This window comes from Sapajus apella, unplaced genomic scaffold (assembly GCF_009761245.1).
Source record: "Sapajus apella isolate SASKATOON/1434 unplaced genomic scaffold, GSC_monkey_1.0 scaffold173, whole genome shotgun sequence".
NCBI lineage: Eukaryota > Metazoa > Chordata > Mammalia > Primates > Cebidae > Sapajus > Sapajus apella.
The window spans coordinates 103,643-125,661 of record NW_022437113.1 but is presented as its reverse complement, the minus strand read 5'-3'; the positions used below and the strand labels follow the sequence as shown (position 1 = coordinate 125,661).

Here is a 22,019-nt window from a genome sequence, read left to right as displayed (position 1 = left end):
ACTCCTGACCTCAGGTGATCCGCCCGCCTTGGCCTCCAAAGTGCTTGGATTACAGGCGTGAGCCACCACGCCCGGCCCCAAAGGTTTTCAAAATAAGCATTAGATCTTGACTGACATTGCCTGGGAAGTGCTGAAGGGAAGGGGAAACCCACATTCCCACAAACACCTGTCCACGCGTGTCTGCAGCAGCTCTAGTCACGGTTGGCAGAAAGTAGAACCCTCCCCATGCTCATCAGCTGGTGTGTGGATAACAGAGTGTGTTCCGGCCGGGCGCGGTGGCTCACACCTATAGTGCTGGGATTATAGGCATCCCAAAGGTCTCCCAGCACTTTGGGAGGCCGAGGTGGGTGGGTCACGAGGTCAAGAGATCGAGACCATCCTGGTCAACAAGGTGAAACCCCGTCTCTACTAAAAATACAAAAATTAGCTGGGCATGGTGGCACACGCCTATAGTCCCAACTACTTGGGAGGCTGAGGCAGGAGAATTGTTGAACCCAGGAGGCGGAGGTTGTGGTGAGCCGAGATCGAGCCATTGCACTCCAGCCTAAGTAACAAGAGCGAAACTCTGTCTCAAAAAAAAAAAAAAAAAAAAACAACCAGAGTGTGTTCAATCCACACAGTGGGATGTGATTCAGCCTCGGAAAGGAAGGAAGCACTGATCCACGCTACAGCATGAAGGAACCCCGAGAACACGATGCCGAGTGAGAGAAGCCAGACACAAAAGGCCGTAGTGTGAGATTCCATTGATCTGAAATGCCCAGAACAGGCACATCCATAGACAGGAAGCAGCTTTGTGGTTTCCAGGGGCTGAAGGAGGGGAGTGGGGAGTGACTGCTGATGGAGATAGGGTTTCCTTTTGAGGTTATAAAAATGGCTGGGCGTGGTGACTCACGCCTGTAATCCCAGCACTTTGGGAGGCCAAGGTAGGGGATCACTTGAGGTCAGAAGTTCAAGACCAGCCTGACCAACATGGTGAAACCCCGTCTCTACTAAACATACAAAAATGAGTCGGGCGTGGTGGCTAACGTCTATAATCTCAGCTACTCCAGAGGCTGAGGCAGGAGAATCGCTTGAACCCGGGAGGTGATTTGCAGTGAGCCGAGATTGCACCATTGCACTCCAGCGTGGCTGACAAAAGCGAAATTCCATCCCTCTCCAAAATAAAATTTAATAAAAATGAGTTTGTGTAGCTGGCCGCAGTGGCTCACGCCTGTAATCCTAGCACTTCGGGAGGCGACGGTGGATGGATCAGTTGAGGTCAGCCTGGGCAACATGGCGAAACCCCGTCTCTACTAAACATGTAAAAATTAGCTGGGTGTGGTGACGTGCACACATTGTCCCAGCTACTCAGGAGGCTGAGGCAGGAGGATCACTAGAACCCAGGAGGTGGAGTTTGCAGTGAGCCGAGATGGCACCACTGCACTCCAGCCTGGGCAACAGAGTAAGACCCTATCTCAAAAACAAACAGGCCAGGCATGGCGGCTCTTGCTTGTAATCCCAGCACTTTGGGAGGCCGAGGTGGGCAGATCACGAGGTCAAGAGATTGAGACCATCCTGGCCAACATGGTGAAACTCCGTCTCTACTAAAAATACAAAAATTAGCTAGGCGTGGTGGTGCATGCCTGTAGTCCCAGCTACTTGGGAGGCTGAGGCAGGAGAGTCACTTGAACCCGGGAGGCAGAGGTTGCAGGGAGCCAAGATCGCACTGTACTCCAGCCCAGGCAACAGTGCGAGACTCCATTTCAAAAACAAACAAACAAAAAAGGTGTAAATCAGTCCGGGCATGGTGATACACACCTGTAGTCCCACCTACTCAGGAGGTTGAGGCTGGAGGATCCTTTGAGCCCAGGAGGTCAAGGCTGCAGAAAGCTATGATCATGCCACTGTACTCTAGCCTGGGCCACAGAGTGAGATACTGTCTTAAACGATAATGGTAATGATGATAAATTTTTTGTTTGTTTTTGAGACAGATTCTTACTCTGTCACCCAGGCTGGAGTGCAGTGGTACCATCTCGGCTCATTGCAACCTCCACTTCCTGGATTCAAGTGATCCTCCCACCTCAGCCTCCCGAGTACCTGGGATTATGTGCGAGCACCACCACATCCAGCTAATTTAGTATTTTTAGTAGAAACAGGGTTTTCCATGTTTCTCAGGCTGGTCTGGAACTCCTGACCTCAAGTGATCTGTCCACCTCCACCCCCCAAAGTGCTGGGATTACAGGCTTGAGCCACTGCACCATGGCGAAACATCATCTCTATCAAAAAATACAAAAATTAGCCAGGCGTGGTGGTGTGTGCCCATAGTCCCAGCTGCTGGGGAGGCTGAGGTGGAAGAATCGCTTGGACCTGGGAGGCAGAGGTTGCAGTAAGCCGAGATGGCGCCACTACACTCCAGCGTGGGCGACAGAGTAAGACCCTGTCTCAAAACAAAAACAAACGCTTCTTAGAGGGACAAGTGGCATTCAGCCACCCGAGATGGAGCAATAACAGGTCTGTGATGCCTTTTTTAAAATTATTATTAAAAACAAACAAACAAATAAAAATGTGTGGTGAATGAATGAATGAGTGAATAGACAGATGGAAGAAGCCGCTCAGAGCCTCGGCCAGGGAGATGTCAGAGGGACTTTCACAGCAGCCTTTGAACAATGGCCCTGGGAGGAAGCCAGGCTTATTTCCCCATTTGACACAGGAAGAAACTGTCTTAGTTCGCATCGGATTCTTTTTTCTCCTAAGACCACAGCTGCCTCCGAAACAAAGGCCGACAATTGCCGCCAGCATGAGCTTTGCCGTTTTTACTTCCTCTAAACATTCTTCAGTAGATTTTCCTTTCAAACTGCTTGCAATGAGGTGCAAGGCTGGGTGTTGCGGGGAAGGGGGTGGGGTGGGAGGGGGTGGGAGAGGCGAGTGGTACCCCCCTCCCAACCCCACACGCTTCCTCACCACGTGGCCCCGTTTGGAGTAGACCCATCTTTGTGCTCAAACACAGGCAACATTACCATATACAGGGGCTTGTCTACATTTTACAAGATTTTTACAAAAATAATGCTATACTTTGCTCGCGAATTTTTTTTTTTCTTTTTTTTTCGAGACCTTTGATACAAAGTCATACTCTATCACCCAGGCTGGAGTGCAGTGGTGTCATCTTGGCTCGCTGCCACCTCTGCTTCCCAGGTTCAAGCAATTCTCCTGCCTCAGCCTCCCGAGTAGCTGGGACTACAGGCACGTGCCACCATGCCTAGCTAATTTTTGTATTTTCAGTAGAGACAGGGTTTTACCATATTGGCCAGGCTGGTCTCGAACTCCTGACTTCAGGTGATCCACCCACCTCAGCCTCCCAAAGTGCTGAAATTACAGGCGTGAGCCACCATGCCCGGCCTCAAATTCTTAAGGTTTGCTTTGCTCCTGGCAAAAGCAAGTCATGAAGGCATGGAAGCTGAAATCTTGAGGCTCAGGCTCCCCTTTTCACACCTGGCCACCGGCTTGCAGGAACTTGAGGAATCGCTGGAGAAAAGTCCAGCCACAAAAAGCTCAGCTCGTGAGGTCCCTCTCCTGGGGAGTGAAGGAAGTGGAATGTGCCAGACGTTACGGAGCCACAATTCCTGAGCATTAAAGTTCTCAGGGCCATGAGCCTGGGCTTCGTGGGACCCGTGCATATGCGTGTGCACACGTGTTTCTGTGTATATCTATGTGCTTGTGGGCACACAGGGGCGTGGCACAGGGTGCGTCCATGTGGATGCAAGTGCGGGTATGGAGGGAGCTTCTAAATCAGATGAAACCAACTGGAAATCCGGATACGGATGGTTAGTGTTCAAGCTCTGGAGTCAGACTATCCCAGGCATCAGTTTCCCAATTGGGAAATGGGCTGGCCCTCCCTGGATGAGGACATTGGAGTCCAGAAAGGCCAACGATCAGATTTATCTCAGTATATGGTCTGTGCTGTGGACCTGGAGGTTGACATTTTGTGAGCTTTAATTCTCTTGTGTGTGTTGGGTGTTGTAGACAGGGTCTTGCTCTGTTGTCCAGGCTGGAATGCAGTGGTGCAATCAGAGCTCACTGCAGCCTCCAACTCCTTGGCGCAAGCAATCCTCCAACCTCAGCCTCCCGTGCAGCTGGGACTGCAGGTGGGACTATCATGCCCTGCTAATGAGAACATTTTTTTTTTGTATAGGTGGTGTCTTGCTATGCTGCCCAGGCTGTAGCCCCAGCATCGATAACTGTCCCCGGCTCCTACCTCTGCCCAGCCCTTAATCCCCCAAACATATGGGGGTGGGGAGACTTCGTGACAACTTACTCCTCTTCCCCTGGTTGGCTCCTCTGTGGAATGTGATAGAGTTTGGGGGCCAGCCCCCTCCCCCAGGCTGGCCAGGGAGGGGTGGACAGGGGATGTTGGGATTTGGGGATCCTCATGAGGGAAGACTGAGGCCCAAGAGGGTGGGATGTGAAAGGATCAGTCAATAACAAGACCAGTCTCTCCGAACTGTCTAAGACAGGTCCTGGAAAAGGACATATTTAACCCTCCAAGCTGGTGGCTGCATTTCACTGGAGAAAATGGAGGTGTGGAGGGTCCTGCTTGAGTACCTGGGGGAGGACTGTGGGCAGAGGGTCAGTGATAGCGTCCCTGTTGCTGGCACATCTCTGGCCCTCAAGACACCACCCTCCACTGTTGGTGGGCATTGGGACGGTGTGTGGACAGAGGGGAGATAGAGGCCTGGCAGGGCCCCTTGGGGAACACGGTGACCCCAAACCAGCACAGGCTCCTGGACAGGGTGGGGGTGACAAGGACAGAGTTGTGGGGCCTGGTGGAGGTAGAGAGGGTCAGCAGTCAGGTCCATATCCCAAGGGGTCAGGGGTTGGGGGTGAGGCTGGCAGTGGAGCCCACCCTAAAGGCCAGTGCCTGCCGGAGACACCTGCAGGAATCACAGCCCCCACTGTCTCTGAGGCAGGGAATTGGGGCATCAGCAGGGTCACCCCAAAGTTAGACGGCACAAGAACTGTGTGGAGGGAGGCAGCAAGATCAGGAGACCCTCGGACCCTTTGGTCTCATAATGCTATTTCCTGGACTTCATCCACAGAGCAGCCTCTTCTAGGAGGTGGGGCCAAAATCCCAAATGGCTAGGGGTGAGAACCTGTTAGCTAAACGACAGTCCATCATAGGTACACACATGTGTATGTAAGTTTATTTCAGGTTTGTATTTTTAGATACAGGGTTGCTCAGGCTGGAGTACTGAGGTGCAATCTCAACTCACTGCAGCCTCCAATACTGGGTTCAAGTGATCCCACCTCAGCTTCTATAGTAGCTGGAATTATTATTATTATTTTTTTTTTGAGACGGAGTTTCGCTCTTGTTACCCAGGCTGGAGTGCAATGGCGCGATCTCGGCTCACCGCTACCTCCGCCTCCTGGGTTCAGGCAATTCTCCTGCCTCAGCCTCCTGAGTAGCTGGGATTACAGGCACGCGCCACCATGCCCAGCTGATTTTTTGTATTTTTAGTAGAGACAGGGTTTCACCATCTTGGCCAGGCTGGTCTTGATCTCTTGACCTCGTGATCCACCCGCCTCAGCCTCCCAAAGTGCTGGGATTACAGGCGTGAGCCACCGCGCCCGGCCAGTAGCTGGGATTATAAGCATGCACTACCACGCATGGATTCGGAAGTTTTTTAAGTGAAAAAAAAAAAAAGAAAAAAAAACCACCAGGGAGCAAAATAGAACTTGAAGTATAATTTGCATTTTAAGGGTTCTACCTGAATCATGATTGTGCCTATGGTCGTCTACATGTGGAGTATCCTCTGAAGCCAACTCAACATCTGCTCTTTTCCCACGGGCCATGGAGACTGCCGAGACCACCTGTGGGGAAAGGAAGGCAGTCTCCAAGTGGCACCCTTGATGTGTCCTGCCATTTGTTTTGACTAAAGGGAGGAGGAAGACTCTGTGTTTCATTCCGCATACATCTGGATTTGGTTTTTCATCTTTTTTTTTTTTAGACAGAGTCTTGCTCTGTCGCCAGGCTGGAGTGCAGTGGCATGATCTAGGCTCACTGCAACCTCCGTCTCCCGGGTTCAGACGATTCTCTTGCCTCAGCCTCCCGAGTAGCTGGGACTACAGGCATGCGTTACCGCGCCCAGCTAATTTTTTGTATTTTTAGTAGAGAAGGTTTCACCATATTGGCCAGACTGATCTCAAGCTCCCGAACTCAGGTGAGTCCCAAAGTGCTGGGATTACAGGCGTGAGCCACCTTGCCCAGCCTGTTTTTCATCTTTTGCAAGGAAAACATCCTCCTGTGCTGCTTGAACACGCATGCGTACACATCTGTACATGGGCACAGCAAAGGCCTGCACTGAAGCCACACCTTGCTTTTGCCACTGGGGCTTCCTGGCAGCGCTCTCTGCCCATCTTGCCCCAGGTAGGAGAAAGGCCAGGAGAGGCATCGTGAGGTTCCACTTAGTCCTAAATTACTAGATTGGTGCAAAACTAATTGTGGGTTTTGCCATTACTTTTGTACCAGCCTAGTGCAAGGCAGCAGGGGAAATTTTACCTTCCAAATGAGATCATTCCCTGTCTGCAGAGGGGAAACTGAGGCTTGAGATCAAGTGACCTTCCTGGGGTCAATGCCAGGACAGGCATCCTGGGATGGAGACCACCCCTCATCCTGTCCTCCTAAGCCACCCTGACTGGCTTCAGGTGTTATTAAGAGGAGCTAGGGGAAGGGGGGTTCCACTCCTAAAGAGAAATTCCTGGCAGCTGCTCACCCCCTGCAGGTGAGCCCCTGCAGGCTCCGGCCTTTCTCCGGAAGTGCCACTGAAGCTAGTGGTGAGACATGGCTAAGATGAAGGCAGGGCAGCGGTCCTGGCTGACAACAGCTTCCCCTAGGCACGGCAGAACTGAGGCTGGGAATCCTGCCTCAGCTTCCTCAGGGCTGTCTTGAGGCTCCCGCTAAGCTGCCCACTGGGACAGTTCTACAGGAGCATCGCCTGCCCTGGGCACGGCATCTGGCCCCTTCCCTCCTCCCCCTGGTCAGGCAGAGGCCTCTGCAAGTGCTGGCTTGGTCCCTGTTGTACCCTTTGTACTCCCCTCCTCACCCGGAGGGCCAAGGGGCTGTTGGTAGAGGAACCATGGGCAGGCTGGCAGCACCTGGGGATGGCAGGGAGTGTGAAGATGATAGAGAGGCAGCTCCTCAGAGGGAGGCCCAGGTTTTACTAAGGCAGCTGGAACCCTAGCCCTGGAGCAAAGCCCTGGGGGGACAGGTGAGCTGTCAGGAAGTGCTCCCACTTCCCTGACATCCCTGAAAGGCAGCTTCTGTACTCCGTGGTACCCATCCTCTTCAGAGGGGGAATCACCCTCCCTCCGATGCTTGGTCACTTCATGCCCTCTGGAATCTTCCAGGCTTTTCTGGTGACAGTGACACAAGCACTCCCATTTGTGTGCCCCGGTGACAATTTTAAAAACACACCCATGGACACCCCGGCACACTGCATTTCCTCTACGTTTATTGCAACGTCTAAATGATTAACAACATTCACAATTTCTTAGATCTTAAAAAACAAAAACAAAAACAAACTTCCATTTTGTAACATCACAAATGTCTTCTAGGCTTTATCAAGGACCAAAACACTACAATTGTCTAAGTGATTTCCAGTGATGGAAACAAGCCAGAGACAGTAAGCACCCAGAGTGGCGAGAGAGCACTTCCGGATGCCTGTCGTCCTCTCGGGGGCGACCCTGGAACTAGAACGACAAAAAACACACTGTGACTCTGACACGGCTGTGCTACCACACATCACACGCGACGCAAGGATCCTGCAGAGAGCAAGAGCAGCCTCGGTGAAGAGGGAGGGCTGGGGACATGGAGGGCCAGCGGCATCTCCATCCCGGCCGGCCGGCAGCTGGCAGCACGCACCCTGCTCTGCTGGCTCCCAACACCTTCACGGCCCCAAGGCTGAATCCATGGGAGAGGCATCCTCTGAGAGTGTAGGGGACTGTCTAAGCTGCCCTTTGACCCCTGCCCAGGCCTCACAGAACCATCTCAGCTCAAACTTGAAGGAGCAGCAGGAGGCGGTGGTGCTCAGTGCCCACACACCACGAATTCCTAAAGCATTTAACTTTTTAGTAAAATGAAGTGGAGAAAGTGAAGAATGAACATGCTAGGACAAAGCACATGGAATGTCAGAGCGATGCTGGAGAGCGCGTTCGATCCACGCTGCAGGTGTGTGCGCCAGGGAGCTGAGTGCCACTTGGAGCTCCATCGATTCACCTGACCCGCAGCCAACATGGAAGCTGTCGGAGGGGTCAGGAAAGGAGAAGATGAACCCCTGTACCTGTGGTTCCCCAAGACCAGCTTCACTCCGGGCCCCCACAGGCCGGTTTGCTCGAGAGCTGGGTTATAAAGCCAAACCCCATCCTCCATGCTGGCACCTAAACTGCCGTAAACATCTGCCAGTTGCCAAAGCTACAGAAGCAAGCAGCACCCCCGGGGGTGGTGGCACTGCAAGGTGACAGGGACCAGGCAGACAAGGAGCTGTGACCATAGCCTAGGAGGTCTGTGGCTTAAAGAAAGCCTGGATTTCTTTTTTCTTTTTTTGAGATGGGGTTTCACTCCTGTTGCCCAGGCTCGAGTGCAATGGCATGATCTCAGCTCACTGCAACCTCTGCCTCCCGGGTTCAAGTGATTTTCCTGCCTCAGCCTCCTGAGTAGCTGGGATTACAGGTGCGCACCACCACGCCTGGCTTATTTTTTATTTAGTAGGGTTTCACCATGTTGGCCAGGCTGATCTTGAACTCCTGACCTCAGGTGATCCACCTGCCCTGGCCACTCAAAGTGCGGGATTACAGGCTTGCACCACTGTGCCTGGCCAAAGCCAGGATTTTTTACAGCCAATACAAGTGGCATTTCCTGCTCAATTCTGTGGCTTATGCCCTAGCCATTGCTGTGTTCCCTAATCCTGGGGTGTCAGGAGGATCCTAAGTTTTTCAGATTTTTGCCTGTACTTAAAACTTCAATGCTGCTGCTTTACGAGGACGAATGAGTGGAGAACTGAGTAGTTACAGGCAGTGGAGTGCTGGAGAATCTGGAGAGCAGCAGCGATCACACGCCTGGAAATAGGGCAGCTGCAGAGCCCACCCCAGGAGGAGCCTGCCTCTCCTTACAAAGGCCGTAATAAGACAGCACTTGATGCAGCCACACGTGCGAAAAGTGCAGAGTCTTGGAGGGCTTACAACCCCCACCCCTTTGTAACTGTGGTTTGCTTACACTGTGGATTCTAAAGAGATGCCGTAAACCTGGGGCCAATTTCATCGGTTTAACGATCACTCCCCACCCGAGATAGCTATTCTATACTGCTGCTAAAATTTCATTAAGTCTCTCAAGATGCACTGAAGAGAAGAGACACCATGAATAACACATTCATCAAATCAAGTATGGCAACTGTTCAGAGAGCTTCAGAGCTTTGGTACCCAAGTGCAGACTTGGTAATTACCGATTTGTCTCCCCCATATAAATTCTGGAGAATAATGAGAAAACACCATCTGTGATCGTTTCCACATCACGTTTGCTAACAGAGCACTTCTGGAGCGCAGTAGCCCGTCCGACTGGAAAACCAGCCAGAGGAGCTGGTTCCTCAGCACTCACAGGCTGAGGTGCCTTCCGGGGGCAGCACCACCTTCTGAAGGGGAACCGAGACAGATTTGGAGGGGACTTGCTGCTAAAAGCATGTGAAGAGAGAGGAGAGGCAAAAGCACATTGAAAATGGTGCATGTTTTTTTCTTTGAGAAAGAAAAGCCAGCGAAACCTCCGCCCCAGAGACTGCAGAGACGTGTTGTCACGTACACACCAAACCGTCCTTGGGCACTGGCTCCAGGCCGATCCAGGGCAGGGATGCCGTTTTAAGGGCAATTGCTGCTTCAGGGTTTATCTTTCTCATCAGTGCTTTTGATCTATTCAGGAAGAGAACGATTTTGTTCAAAACTAAGCTGGAAATTAGGTGAGAGGGGCAACTAAAAAAAAGAGAGTAGAAAGATGAGGATATTTACAGGCCCGAGGCCCTGCAGAAAGAAAAGGACTTGAAGGCCCTCACAAAAGGACAGAGCCAACTGCCGTCCTCTGTGGCAGCAGCTGTCACAGTCGCCCTTCCACCTGCACGACGGCAAGGCACTCTGGACTAGGAACAGTCTGTTTGCTGGTCATGTTATGTGGCTGGCGGCTGTCATCTGTGAGAGAAAACTTGACCAAGAGAGGAGACAGGCATGGCCTGTGTCCATGCACACATCCATGGAGCCTGGCCCAGGGGCCTCGAGGGGCTCACAGCCGGGAGGCCAGGCAGGCCATGTACAGCTGTCCTTGGCCAGCGTGAGGTTTGCTCCTTTAGCAAACCTGGAAGGTAAGAATGGGGCATATCCGCATCCAGAGATCCTTTTGTTTCCCTCACAGAATTTTGTGATTTTTGTGTGTGTGGCATTTTTGGGGGAGCAGGATCCATCAGCTTTGTTGGGGAAGTCTGAATGCACACCAGCACGCCGGCGAGGGCGAGGCCTTAGGCGCCGGCCCGTGCACGTACCTATTTGTTGGCCCGCTTGTGTCTGTACATCTGCATCATCCTCTGTCGGAACACATCAAATGTGTCTTCTTTGTGCTCCTGCCCGTCAGCACCCAACCCTTCCCCTTCCGAGGGGGTTCCCCTAGGGAGTGAAAAAGAGAGTCAGTTGTGCACGAGTCCAGGGCCTGGCACACCAGGGACTGGGTATGGGCACAAATAGTCCATGAGATGCAGGTGTTTGGGACACACACTGAGACATCAAAGGGAAAATCAAGACACGACTCACAGTGGAAACAAGGAGTACTCACCCTCGAAGAAGAGCTGGCTTTTGAGGGGTGCCCAGAGGGCCTGGTTAGCTCGGGATGCCTTACCCAGCAGGGGCTAAGCTCAGTATTAAATGAAATGCCTGCTGGATGTTACGATCGGGCTTTAATAAACTTTGGGCCTGTGTTCGGGACCCTGGCTCACCCGCCTATGGGTTCCCGGGAAAGGGAAAATGGTCCCAGGCTGAAACTACACAGAAATACCACTTAGCTTTGATGACGATAACAAATGTGGCCAAAATGACCAGGGCCAAAAAGCTGGTTAAAAAATCTACACCAGGGCAGAAAGGAGCCCTGTAAACACCTGCGTATGTGAATGATCAGCTTCTCATCTGAAGATGCCTTTTGTTTAAAAAACAAAAACCAACCGCCAGCTTTAAACCACCTTGGACATGAGGGGAGCCAAGAACCAGGCTGCAGGTCACAGGACTGAGGCCCGCCCCCACCCGCCCAGGCTGGCTGCCTGCTGCATACACGCTGACGGGCTCCCGGATGCCCTTTCCAAGGGAGCCCAGGCCATGGCCCTCCTTCCAGCCCATCTTCTGCAGCATCTGGAAGCCCAGGTTCTTATCAGTCAGCTTCTGCTGGGCGAAGTCCAAGTCCTTGGGTTTCTGAGGAGAGAGAAGAGCCCAGGCATGTGGGCCACAGGGAAGTACCTGGATTGAGGGAACCCCCCACCCCCAAATGCCCTCCTGACTCCCCAGATGCTCAGGCTCAAGCTCCAGTCCCTTTCCCGGTTCTCTGAAACATCCCTGGGTGGGATGTGACTTCTAAGTCAGAGGTCACTGGCCTGAGGTCAGTCCTGCCTCTCAGCCACCACTATAATCCCGGTTCCAAGACTGTGAGGAAAACTGGGTAAGGGAATGGCAGGTCCCAGGGTCAAGAAGTCAGTAGGAAGGACCTCAGCAGAGCCCTGGATAAAGAAGGGTGGGGGACACCAGGGTACAGGCCTGAAGGCAGGATGGGGGCCAGGCTATGAGTGAGAACTGGCTGGTAGAGCCCTCCCTGAATCCTCCTAACACACCCCTCCCCCAGTGCTTCACTCAGTCCCTGGCTGCCTTCCTTGTCTTTGTGTCCTAGGGAGTGGGTTCTTCTTGGACACTGGGGTCTGTGTCTAGCACATAGCAGACCTCACTGAGAGCTGATACAGCTGTTATGGATCCTGTGGGTAGTGGGGAAGTGCAGAACTCTCTGGGCCACTAGATGGAGCTCTGGGGACAGATAGGGCCTGGGACCTCTGGAGAAGGAGCCTGCAATTAATTGCTATTCATTAATATTCATGACACACGTGTGTGTGTGTGTGTGTGTGTGTGTGTGTGTTGTGTGTGTGTTGTTTTTGTTTTTTAAATATAGTCTTGTTATGTTGTCCAGGCTGGTCTCAAATTCCTGGCTTTAAGTGATCCTCCCACCTCAGCCTCCCCATCAGCTAGAACTACAGATATGTGCCACTCCACCCAGCTTTTGATTTTTCTTTTTTTTGAGATGCAGTCTCACTCTGTTGCCCAGGCTGGAGTGCAATGTCGCCATCTCAGCTCACTGCAACCTCTGCCTCCTGGGTTCAAGCAATTCTCCTGTCTCAGGCCTCCTGAGTAGCTGGGATTACAGGTGCCCAACTACCATGCCTGGCTAATTTTTGTATTTTTAGTAGAGATGGGGTTTTACCATGTTGGTCAGGCTGGTCTTGAACTCCTGACCTTGTGATCCGTCTGCCTCAGCCTCCCAAAGTGCTGGGATTACAGGCGTGAGCCACCATGCCTGGCGATTTTTTTTTTTTTTTTTTAAGACGGAGTCTCGCTCTGTTGCCCAGGCTAGAGTGCAGTGGTACAATCTTGGCTCACTGTAACCTCCACCTCCTGGGTTCAAGCGATTCTTCTGCCTCAGCCTCCAGGGTAGCTGGGATTACAGGCATGAGCCACCATGTCTGGCTAATTTTTGTATTTTTAGCCAGAGGGAGGAAGGGAGGGAGGAGGGAGCAAGTGCTCCCATGAGGAAGGCCTGGGGCCCTGGAGCTCCTGGGGCCTCAGTGTTCTCACCTTAGAAAGGGACAAAACAACATGGAGAGATGCTGAGAGCTTGACATTCAGCAACATGTAAGGGGTCAGAAACTGATACCCCAAAATATGGCATGTTGGCCAGGCTGGTCCCGAACTCCTGACCTTGGCTGATCTGCCCACCTCAGCCTCCCACCGTGCTGTGATTACAAGCGTGAGCCACTGCGCCTGGCTGATGTATTTCTTTACAGCATTTACTGAACTACCCAGGGAGGCTGCGAGGGCTCATATGCTCTTGAGAGGAAGGGAGAAAAGTGCTGAAGATCAAGGTGGCTGGTGCTGGGGGTCTGAGCAGGGGATAGGTGGGAGAGGCTGGGAGAGGATTAGATGACCCTGGGCATGGGAAGCAGGGGAAGGGCGTGCTGAGTGCTGTGAGCTCAGGTCCTTGGGCAGCCAGCTCTCAGTGGCTTAGTGACCTGCCCCATTATGTCATGCAGACCTCATGAGGTGCAATTCAACCAAAAGACAAATCTCCCCCTTGCCATCTGCACTGAGGTGCCCAGGAATCAGCTTCCCTACCGTTAGGGGTACATGGAGGAGGCACTCCAGAGACAAAGCAGCTTGGAGACAAGGCAGAAAAGGCTGAGCCTGGGGGAGCCAGGGGCTGGGACAGGAAAGGGAGAAGGGAGAGTGCAGGGCCTCATGTCGGGAGGGAGGGAGGAGGGAGCAAGTGCTCCCATGAGGAAGGCCTGGGCCCCTGGAGCTCCTGGGGCCTCAATGTTCTCATCCTAGAAAGTGACAAAACAACCTGGAAGGTGCTGAGAGCTCGACATGCAGCAAGATGTGGGGGGTCAGAAACTGATACCCCGAAATATGTCACTTTGACATGTGGGACTAAAGCGGCAGCCTCAGGGTCCCTTCCAAAGCACAAGAGGAAGCTGTTCTCTTGCAGTTCCCTATCTACCTAGAAACTGGACCTGCCAAAGAGAACACAAGGGCCTTGGATCCCTTCCCTGATATGTCATTAACCAGAGTTGAAAACTCCTATCACACAGGAAGAGACGGAACATTAAACACCACACCCGGAGCCCGGACCACTGGCTGTTCTCTAGTCCCATTCAGTTCTTGATGAGAATCATTCATAAGGTGACGCCTGCCTCCATTCATCTCTCCTAAAATCATCTGTGTCCCCTCTAAAGTCACCTGCAGCCTCCCAACCGCCCTCTCTGCTATGAGGAGGTATTTCAGCTTCAACCACCTGGCCCTTCTTTGAGTCTTCATAATGTTTTCTATGGCTCCCGTGCTTATGCACATGAATAAATATGTATAACTTTTTTTTTTTGAGACAGGGTCTTGCTCTGTCACCCAGGCTGGAGTGTGGTGGCTCCAGCATGGCTCACTGCAGTCTTGGACTTCCAGGCTCAAGTGATCCTCCTGCCTCTGCCTTCCAAAGTCCCAGGATTACAGGTGTGAGCCACCACACCTGGACTATATATCTTTTTTTATCCTGTTAATGTGCCTATTGTCAATTCTTTTCAACACGCTTAGACTTGGACCTTCAGAGGGGGAGGGAAATTCCCTTTGTTCTCTTCAGAGGCACCTCTGAAGGTATTATATAAAAGTAGCTGTGTGTGTGTGCATGTGTGTGTGCGCATATGCCTGCACGTGACTGTATCTTGTGTGTGTGAGCGTGAGTTACTGGATGCAGGTGGCTCCTCCATACTGGCACGAGGTGGTCTTGGTGAGGCGGTGTGGGCAGAAGTTTCTCTGCAGGGCAGTTGAGGGGAGGCATGAAGGGAGGAGCTATGCTATGGGCTGGGGTAGGAAGAGGAGCAGAAGCAGTATGGAGACACCTCTGCAAGCAGGACCTGCTACACCGGGGCCCCCCTGCCATGAGACAGTGGCCTGGAGAAGAGGAGACAGAACCCACTGGCTGAGATGAGAAACAGGGCATCTGTCAGGCCCTCCTGGGAGCTGTGCACGGCCTGGGCCCTGGATGAAGGGAAGGGAAGGCAGGGGAAAGGTTGGTCATGGCGGGGCACAGGGGTCCCCAAATGGGAGGTCTGCACTCCTTTCCCTTTCAGGAAGGCTGCTTGGAGGTGCAGCGGGAGGAAGAGGGGTTGGCTCAGCCTGGAAGTTTCTTTGAGAATGTTCAAATCTGTGTTTAACAATCATGATGTGGGTTTCCTGGACAGCTGGAGGAAAGCCGAGCCCTGTGGGCAAGGCAGAGGTGTGCAGAGGAGAGGTGCAGCCACCACACCTTACCTTCCACCTGCAGCCACTGGCAGGAAGGAGGACAGGCGTAGAGCCCCAAGGAGACAGCAGCATGTGCAGGACACCCACCAGGAACTGCCTTAAGTTGAATCCTCACCATATCTCCTACCTGCTGGGTAGGTGTGGCTATCCCATTTTACAGACAAACCCATAGGGGTTACACGCCAAGGCTACAAAACTACTTGGTGGCAGGGCTGAGCTAGAGTACAGCTGTGCCTGACGCCAAGGCCCTGCTGTGCCCTCACCTGGCCATGCCCTCATCCAGGCCACACAAAGGGGCACCAGGTGCCAGCTCAGCCTAAAACTTGGCACATCAGTCAGGACCATGAGCTCTGGGTTCCAGAAGGTCCCTCTGTCCTGCCATAATCGGGGTCAGACTGACCTAGAGCATTATTCAGAAGGGGTCTGTAGCACCATGGCACTGCCTGACATCAGCAGAGTGACCTCGCCTGGCTCCCTGCCCTCCTCCCTGACCACAAAGGATTGGTGAAGTCTCTCGACATGTGTCCCAGGTGACCTTGCCTGCCCCCAGCACTGTGTCCCCCCAGCCCCCTGGAGTGTACCTGCCCCACTCCCATAACCTGCCTCCAGGTGAGTGAATGGCAGTTCTGTCCCTCTACTGCCCAAGCTGACTACCCTGGGGTCACCTGGACTCGTGGCTTTTGCACACCCAGTCCACAAGCAGGTGTCACCCACTCCACCTTCCCCCATTCTTGTTCTTGTTGCTCCTCATGCCCTGGTCCAACTGTCTCAAGTTTGAGCCTCCTCCTGGTCCCTGCCCACAGGCTGCTCTCCACCCTAGTGGCCATGTCCACCACAGGTCCCAGAGGGACCTTCCTTTCCTTGAGAAAGGGCCACAGAGTTAACATCTGCCGAGGTCCTGTGTGACTCTCCGATTCTACTCCTACCACAAGGCCTCTTGCTGCCCCAGCCCTTGGCTGAGGCACTGCCCTTCCCAGATCTCTATATTGCTTCTTCTCAGCTCCTCCAGACCCGTGCCAACATCACCTGCCAGAGAGACCTCCCTTGGCTTTCCCATCTCAGTGGCATCCACTCGATGCTACCTTATGCTCCCTCTCCGTGACCTCCTCCTCTTTGCCCACAGCACCGCCAGGACTGCCTCGTCCGTTTCTCTTTCGCTGTTGGCCCTGCTCGCTGCTGCCTCCAGGTGGACAGTCAGGGCCTGGCACATAGGATGTATGACAGCACACACCACGCTCTGCTTACCAGCAGATTAGCACACTCTCTTCATTCTTCCAGTCTGCTAAGCTTGAACTTTTTTTTTTCGAGATGAAGTTTCACTCTTTCACTCAGGTTGGAGTGAGGGAGTGCGATCTCTGCTACCTGGGTTCAAGTGATTCTCCTGCCTCAGCCTCCAGAGTAGCTGGGATTATAGGCACGTGCCACCATGCCCGGCTATTTTCGTATTTTTAGTAGAGACAGGGTTTCCCCATGTTGTCCAGGCTGGTCCCGAACTCTTGACCTCAAGTGATCCACCCACCTTGGCCTCCCAAAGTGCTAGGATGACAGGCATGAGCCTTCATGCCTGTGATTTTTTATGTTTTATTTTTTAAGGAGACCAGGAGGAAACATAGGTCTCACTATGTTGCCCAGGCTGGCCCCAAACTCCTGGGCTCAAGCGATCCCGTCTTGGTCTCCCAAAGCACTGGGATTACAGGCATGAATCAGTGTACCTGGACAACTTGAATTTTTTTTTTTTTTGAGACAGGGTCTCACTCTGTTGCCCAAGCTGGGGTGCAATGGTCCAATCAGTTCACTGCAGCCTCAATCTCTCAGGCCCAAGTGATCCTCCCACCTCAGCCTCCAGAGTAGTTGGGACTACAGGCATATGCCACCATGCCCAACTAATTTTTTTTTTTTTTTTTTTTTTTGCAATGACAGGGTTTTGCCTCTTGCCCAAGCTGGTCTTAAACTCTTGGGCTCAAGCGATCTGCCCCCTTCGGCCTCCCAAACTGCTGTGGTCACAGGTGCGAGCCACCCAGTCAGTCTTAGCTTGAACTTCTTAAGGGCCAAGACATTATCTCATATATCTCTCAAATCCCACTGCATCCATTACAGGGATTTCACCTGCCATTACACAGGTGAATCACTAGTCTATGCTTTGGACAAAGGCAAAATAGTTGTTAAAAGTCCTTCCAAGGCCGGGCGCAGTGGCTCATGCCTATAATCCCAGCACTTTGTGAGGCTGAGGTGGGCAGATCACGAGGTCAGGAGACGGAGACCATCCTGGCTAATGTGGTGAAACCCTGTCTCTACTAAAAATACAGAAAAATTAGCCAGGCGTGGTGGCATGCTTCTGTAGTCCCAGCTCCTTGGGAGACTGAGGCAGGAGAACTGCGTGAACCCAGGAGGGGGAGGTTGCGGTAAGCCAAGATCACACTACTGCACTCCAGCCTGGGTGACAGTGAGACTCTGTCTCGAAAAAAATAATAAAAATAAAAAAGTCCTCCCAAGAGAAAAAAAGTCTCTGTTGTGTTTTACATATGAATACTCAGTATGAAACATGAACATAGCTTAATCACAAACTGCAGCATCCTTCAGAACTCCAACAAATTCTAACCAACTACACTTTGAGTGAGGACTACAAATGATTAAGCTCACCTTCTTTTTGGACATGGGACGACCCCGAGGCCTGTCATAGGCAATTCGAACTGGTTCATGGACTAGAAGACAAAAGGAAGAGACACACACACATCCACATGCTTTCCCTAAATTACTTAGAGACTGAAGGTCTTGTGGTCTATTTTGGCTGACAGTTCTCTGACGACAGAAGGTGTCTTAGGCCCTGCATGGCAGCTGCTGAGCTCCAGCTTCTCTCAGAAATGAACATGTATGACCCCCAGAGTGAGCAGAGGCAGGACATGCCTGGGGTAGGCAGCTTGGGCCATAGTGAAGGGCTCACTGAGGGGTGCCTCACTTTGGGAAAGTCTATTCAAACCTAAGAGTCCCCATATTTATAACAAAGGATCCAATACATGGATTATTTTCCATGACTACAGAAATATATTTTGCTTCAACAAACAATTTGTGATGCTAAGCCCTCCTAGTTTATCTGTAGCTAATCCTGGTAAAGAATTAAATCCTAAAACTTTCTAGTAAAAAACATCCATGCTTCTCATACAGAGGACCAAATCACATAATTTCATTTTGTATGAAAGGGAGATTAGCAAGCCTGGTTTTAACTCGTCAACTACCCAAAGAACTGAGAGCTCCTAAAACAGAAATAAAGAACTCCACTTTCCCCCAAGAAGAACATACACAACAAGCACTCTGATACATTACCTACCATCCATGACAAGTTTAGTTATTTCCTTCATTTTATCTTTTTATATTAATTTTTTTTTTTCCTTGTAAAGACCAGGTCTGGTCATCTTGCCCAGGCTAGTCTCAAACTCCTGAGCTCAAGGGATACTCCTGCCTCAGCCTCCCAAACCTGGCATTACAGGCATAAGCCACCGTGCCCAGCCCCGTGAGAAGTTTTGAAGGATGGTAAGGATTATAGCAGAATGGTTAGCATTTCACTGCAACACCAAGGTTTTCAAACACAAAACATGAGGACTGGCCGGGCGTGGTGGCTCACGCCTGTAATCCAAGCACTTTGGAGGCCAAGGCGGGCGGATCACCTGAGGTCGAGAGTTCAAGACCAGCCTGACCAACAACATGGTGAAACCCTGTCTTAAAAAAATAAATAAATAAAAATAAAAACAAACAAACAAACAAAAAAACATGAGGACTGTTCCAAAGCAGGAAAAACCGTAAGGCCACTGTCGCCTGTAAATGTGACCGTTTGAATGATGCAGAACACACAGGTGACTGCCTAATGCAGTCCCAATAGGGCACCGTTCACTACAACTTCACACACAGGTTTTGCAGCAGCAGTTCCTTGTGAGAAGCAAGGCCCAGGCCTGACGGTGGGGAGATAGCTTGGAGGGCATTGGGCGGGGGGGGCACAAGAGTCACCTGGGCCATATCCTGCCCATCAAATGGCCACATGCGATGCAATTCCATGTACTGACATCCTAGGAAAGGCAGAACACCTGGGGCTGGGAAAACAGTCAGTCGTTCTGGGGCCGAATGTGGCAGGGGATTGCAATGGGACTGCTATGGGACAAGAGACCCTTTCTGGGAACAGCCTGTAGCTCTGCTGTACTGGTGGGTTCTCACCTCTGCAAAGTCAACAAAACTCAAATGGCCCACTTGAAAAGGGTGTGTTTCACTGCTGGTAAATTACACCTCAAGAACCTGGAACCTCTCCACAGGAGAGCAGGAGATGGCCTCCCACAGCCAAGGCAGGTCCTACTGACCACTGCCTGGGACCAGCCTTGCTGTGTCCCCATCTCACTGTCATGACATGAAGCAGGTTATCAGCACCCTGGGCCTTCCAGGGGCTCAGAAGGACCCCCAGCAGACAAGGTGAAGGACAGGAAAACAGCTGAGTTGACCCAGATCCATCCCCTCTACGGTCAGGGATGCCCCGATCTGAATCCAATCAGGGAAATGCCCAGCAGCACAGAGAGTGCCAGAAGCCACAGGGTAGCCAGGAAACATCTCCTTAGAGCAATGCCTTCAGACCACCAGGAAACAGGAGTCTCAGTTCACATTTTGGAGTGGTGCACAAAATTCATTTGGATTAAAATGTCTCCACCTGTCCCCTCTAACTCTCATAGCCCACCAACCAAGAACTGTGCTGGAGGCAGCTGTGCCAACAGGCGGGCACTCACCTTTTGGCTCCTGGATGAGACACACTCTCTTGGGAGCTGGAATCATGCCAACCTTCAATGACTTGCTGCTGATCCTCTTCCGGGGGAAGCAGGTACCTGCGGAGGCCTGTGACAGGGCAGGTGCTCCAGCCAGGTCATCCTCGGCAGCCTCACTGGGAAGGCCGTCAGCAGGGGTGCTGCCCCCAGACTTGCCCGCCCCTCCAGGAGCAGGGGCCTCCTCTCCGCCATCCTCATCGTCGTCGTCCTCCTCCTCCTCAGGCATTACCTCTAGGCTCTCCAGCTCAGCCCCCCGAGGAGGGGGCTCGCCTTCAAACTCTCCTTCCCCTTCCATGAGGTCCATCGGGCTCTCCTGAGAACCCGTGGTGTCACGGCCACCGGTGTGAAGGTTGTGTGGAGATGAGGTGAAACAAATTGACGGACATAGTTCAAACACTTTCTTTCGATAGAATTTGAAGGCAGAACTGTTTTGGTCATGTAGAAACCTGGGGCACAGAGGAAATACACTGGGTAACCAGATGGAATTGCTCAACATTTTTATTTGCTGAAACTGCTGGCATTGATCCAAGGAAGGTGGAGGTGGGACAAGGGAAAGAATCACCTGACTTCTTTCTATGCAGCTATGGCTTGATGGTGGAGCCTCTCAATGATAGAAAATTTGAGGTGTACTAGTAACTTAATAAGGAACCAGAATTCAAGAGGCCTCACTGCTCTCCAGGGGAAGAAGGTGGACAAACAAGGTATGCAGGGCGTGGGAAAATGTTGGAACAGAGATCTGGCCCGAGCCCCACATCACCCTTTCTGGTTAATTTACTGGCCTCTCTTGGCCTCCAAGTACCCATTTTGACTCTGGTTACTCCTAGGTATGAGAAGCATGGAGAGATGCCAGGAGAGGCTGCAGTTACTGTCAGAACATGTGCACATGGAGCTGTGAGCAGCCTCCAGAGGAGGACTCATCACCCATAGCAGTTTCCACCCAGGGTCCTGCAGTCCAGCTACATGGGCGTGGAAATGAGGCCTCTCTATGCCTCAGGGGTCTGGTGGCCACCTCGTCTGGTAACCACAGCTATGGAGCTATGGCTGGTATGAGAAACTTAAAACAGTCTTGAAGGCACCAAAGGAAAAATGGCTCTTATAAGGCAATTCATCAAGAGGCGGAGGTTGAGGTGAGCTGAGAGTATGCCATTGCACTCCAGCCTGGGTAATAAGAGCGAAACGCAGTCTTAAAATAGGAAAAAAAAAAAAAAAAAAAAAAAAAAAAAAAGACCAGAAACCCAGGATTCGATTAAGGTGGCTTCTCAAACTACTGTGAAAAAGGGGTGGTCTTTCAAAGAATGGTATTGGAACAGTGGGACAGCTTTATAATTATTTATTACTATATATTTTTAGGGACGGGGTCTCACTCTGTCATCCAGCCTAGAGTGCAGTGATGTGATCACAGCTTACTGCAGCCTCGAACTCTGGGGCTCAAGAATCTTCCTACCTCAGCTACCCAAGCAGCTGCGACCACAGGCAAGTGCCACTATACCACGCACGTACACACACACACACACACACACACACACACACACCGCTAAATATCAGCAGAAACAAATGAATCTGGGCCGGACCTGGTGGCTCATGCCTATAATCTCAGCACACTTTGGGAGGCCAAGGCAGGCGGATCACCTGAGGTCAGGAGTTCAAGACTAGCCTGGCCAACATGGCAAAACCCCATCTCTAGTAAAAATACAAAAATTAGTAGGGCGACACCTGTAATCCCAGCTACTTGTGAGTCTGAGGCAGGAGATTTGCTTGAACCCGAGAGATGGAGGTTGCAGTGAGCTGAGATCACACCACTTCACTCCAGCCTGCGCCACAGAGTAAAATTCCATCTCAAAAATAAATAAAATAAATCTGATTGTAAGACAACTTATAACCATACCCACAAAATGAATTAGCTCATTGAACTTGAGCACATTAGAAGTAAAATTTTTCTTTTTTTGTGTCTTTTTTTTTTTTTTTTCCACTCTGTTGCCCAGGCTGGAGTGCAGTGGTACAATCCTGGCTCACTGCAACCTCTGCCTCTCAGGTTAAAGCAATTGTCTGCCTCAGCCTCTGAGTAGCAGGATTACAGGTGGCCACCACCACGTCCGGCTAATTTTTGTATTTTTTTTTTTTTTTGGG

At 51.7% G+C, this 22,019-nt stretch overlaps 1 protein-coding gene across 7 annotated transcripts in view; it reads right to left on the bottom strand.

Annotated features, from left to right (window-relative positions):
- Positions 1-7,462: 7,462 nt before the first annotated feature.
- The window catches only part of SUGP2 (SURP and G-patch domain containing 2), a 43,192-nt gene continuing 28,635 nt past the window's right edge, over positions 7,463-22,019 (bottom strand). For 2 of the 7 annotated variants that reach the window (XR_004265343.1, XR_004265344.1), the window contains exons 7-12: positions 19,857-20,338; positions 17,737-17,798; positions 11,324-11,460; positions 10,548-10,668; positions 9,825-9,927; positions 7,463-7,722 (exon numbers count right to left, since the gene is read on the bottom strand). Coding sequence is in view for 4 of the 7 variants with exons in the window: in XM_032267885.1 (XP_032123776.1) it covers positions 10,548-10,668; positions 11,324-11,460; positions 17,737-17,798; positions 19,857-20,338 (802 nt within the window). In the remaining 3 variants the exon portion in view is untranslated. Of the gene's footprint in view, positions 9,928-10,547; positions 10,669-11,323; positions 11,461-17,736; positions 17,799-19,856; positions 20,339-22,019 lie in introns of all 7 variants that reach the window. The other 5 variants (XM_032267885.1, XM_032267887.1, XR_004265342.1 and 2 more) reach the window with 4 other exon arrangements.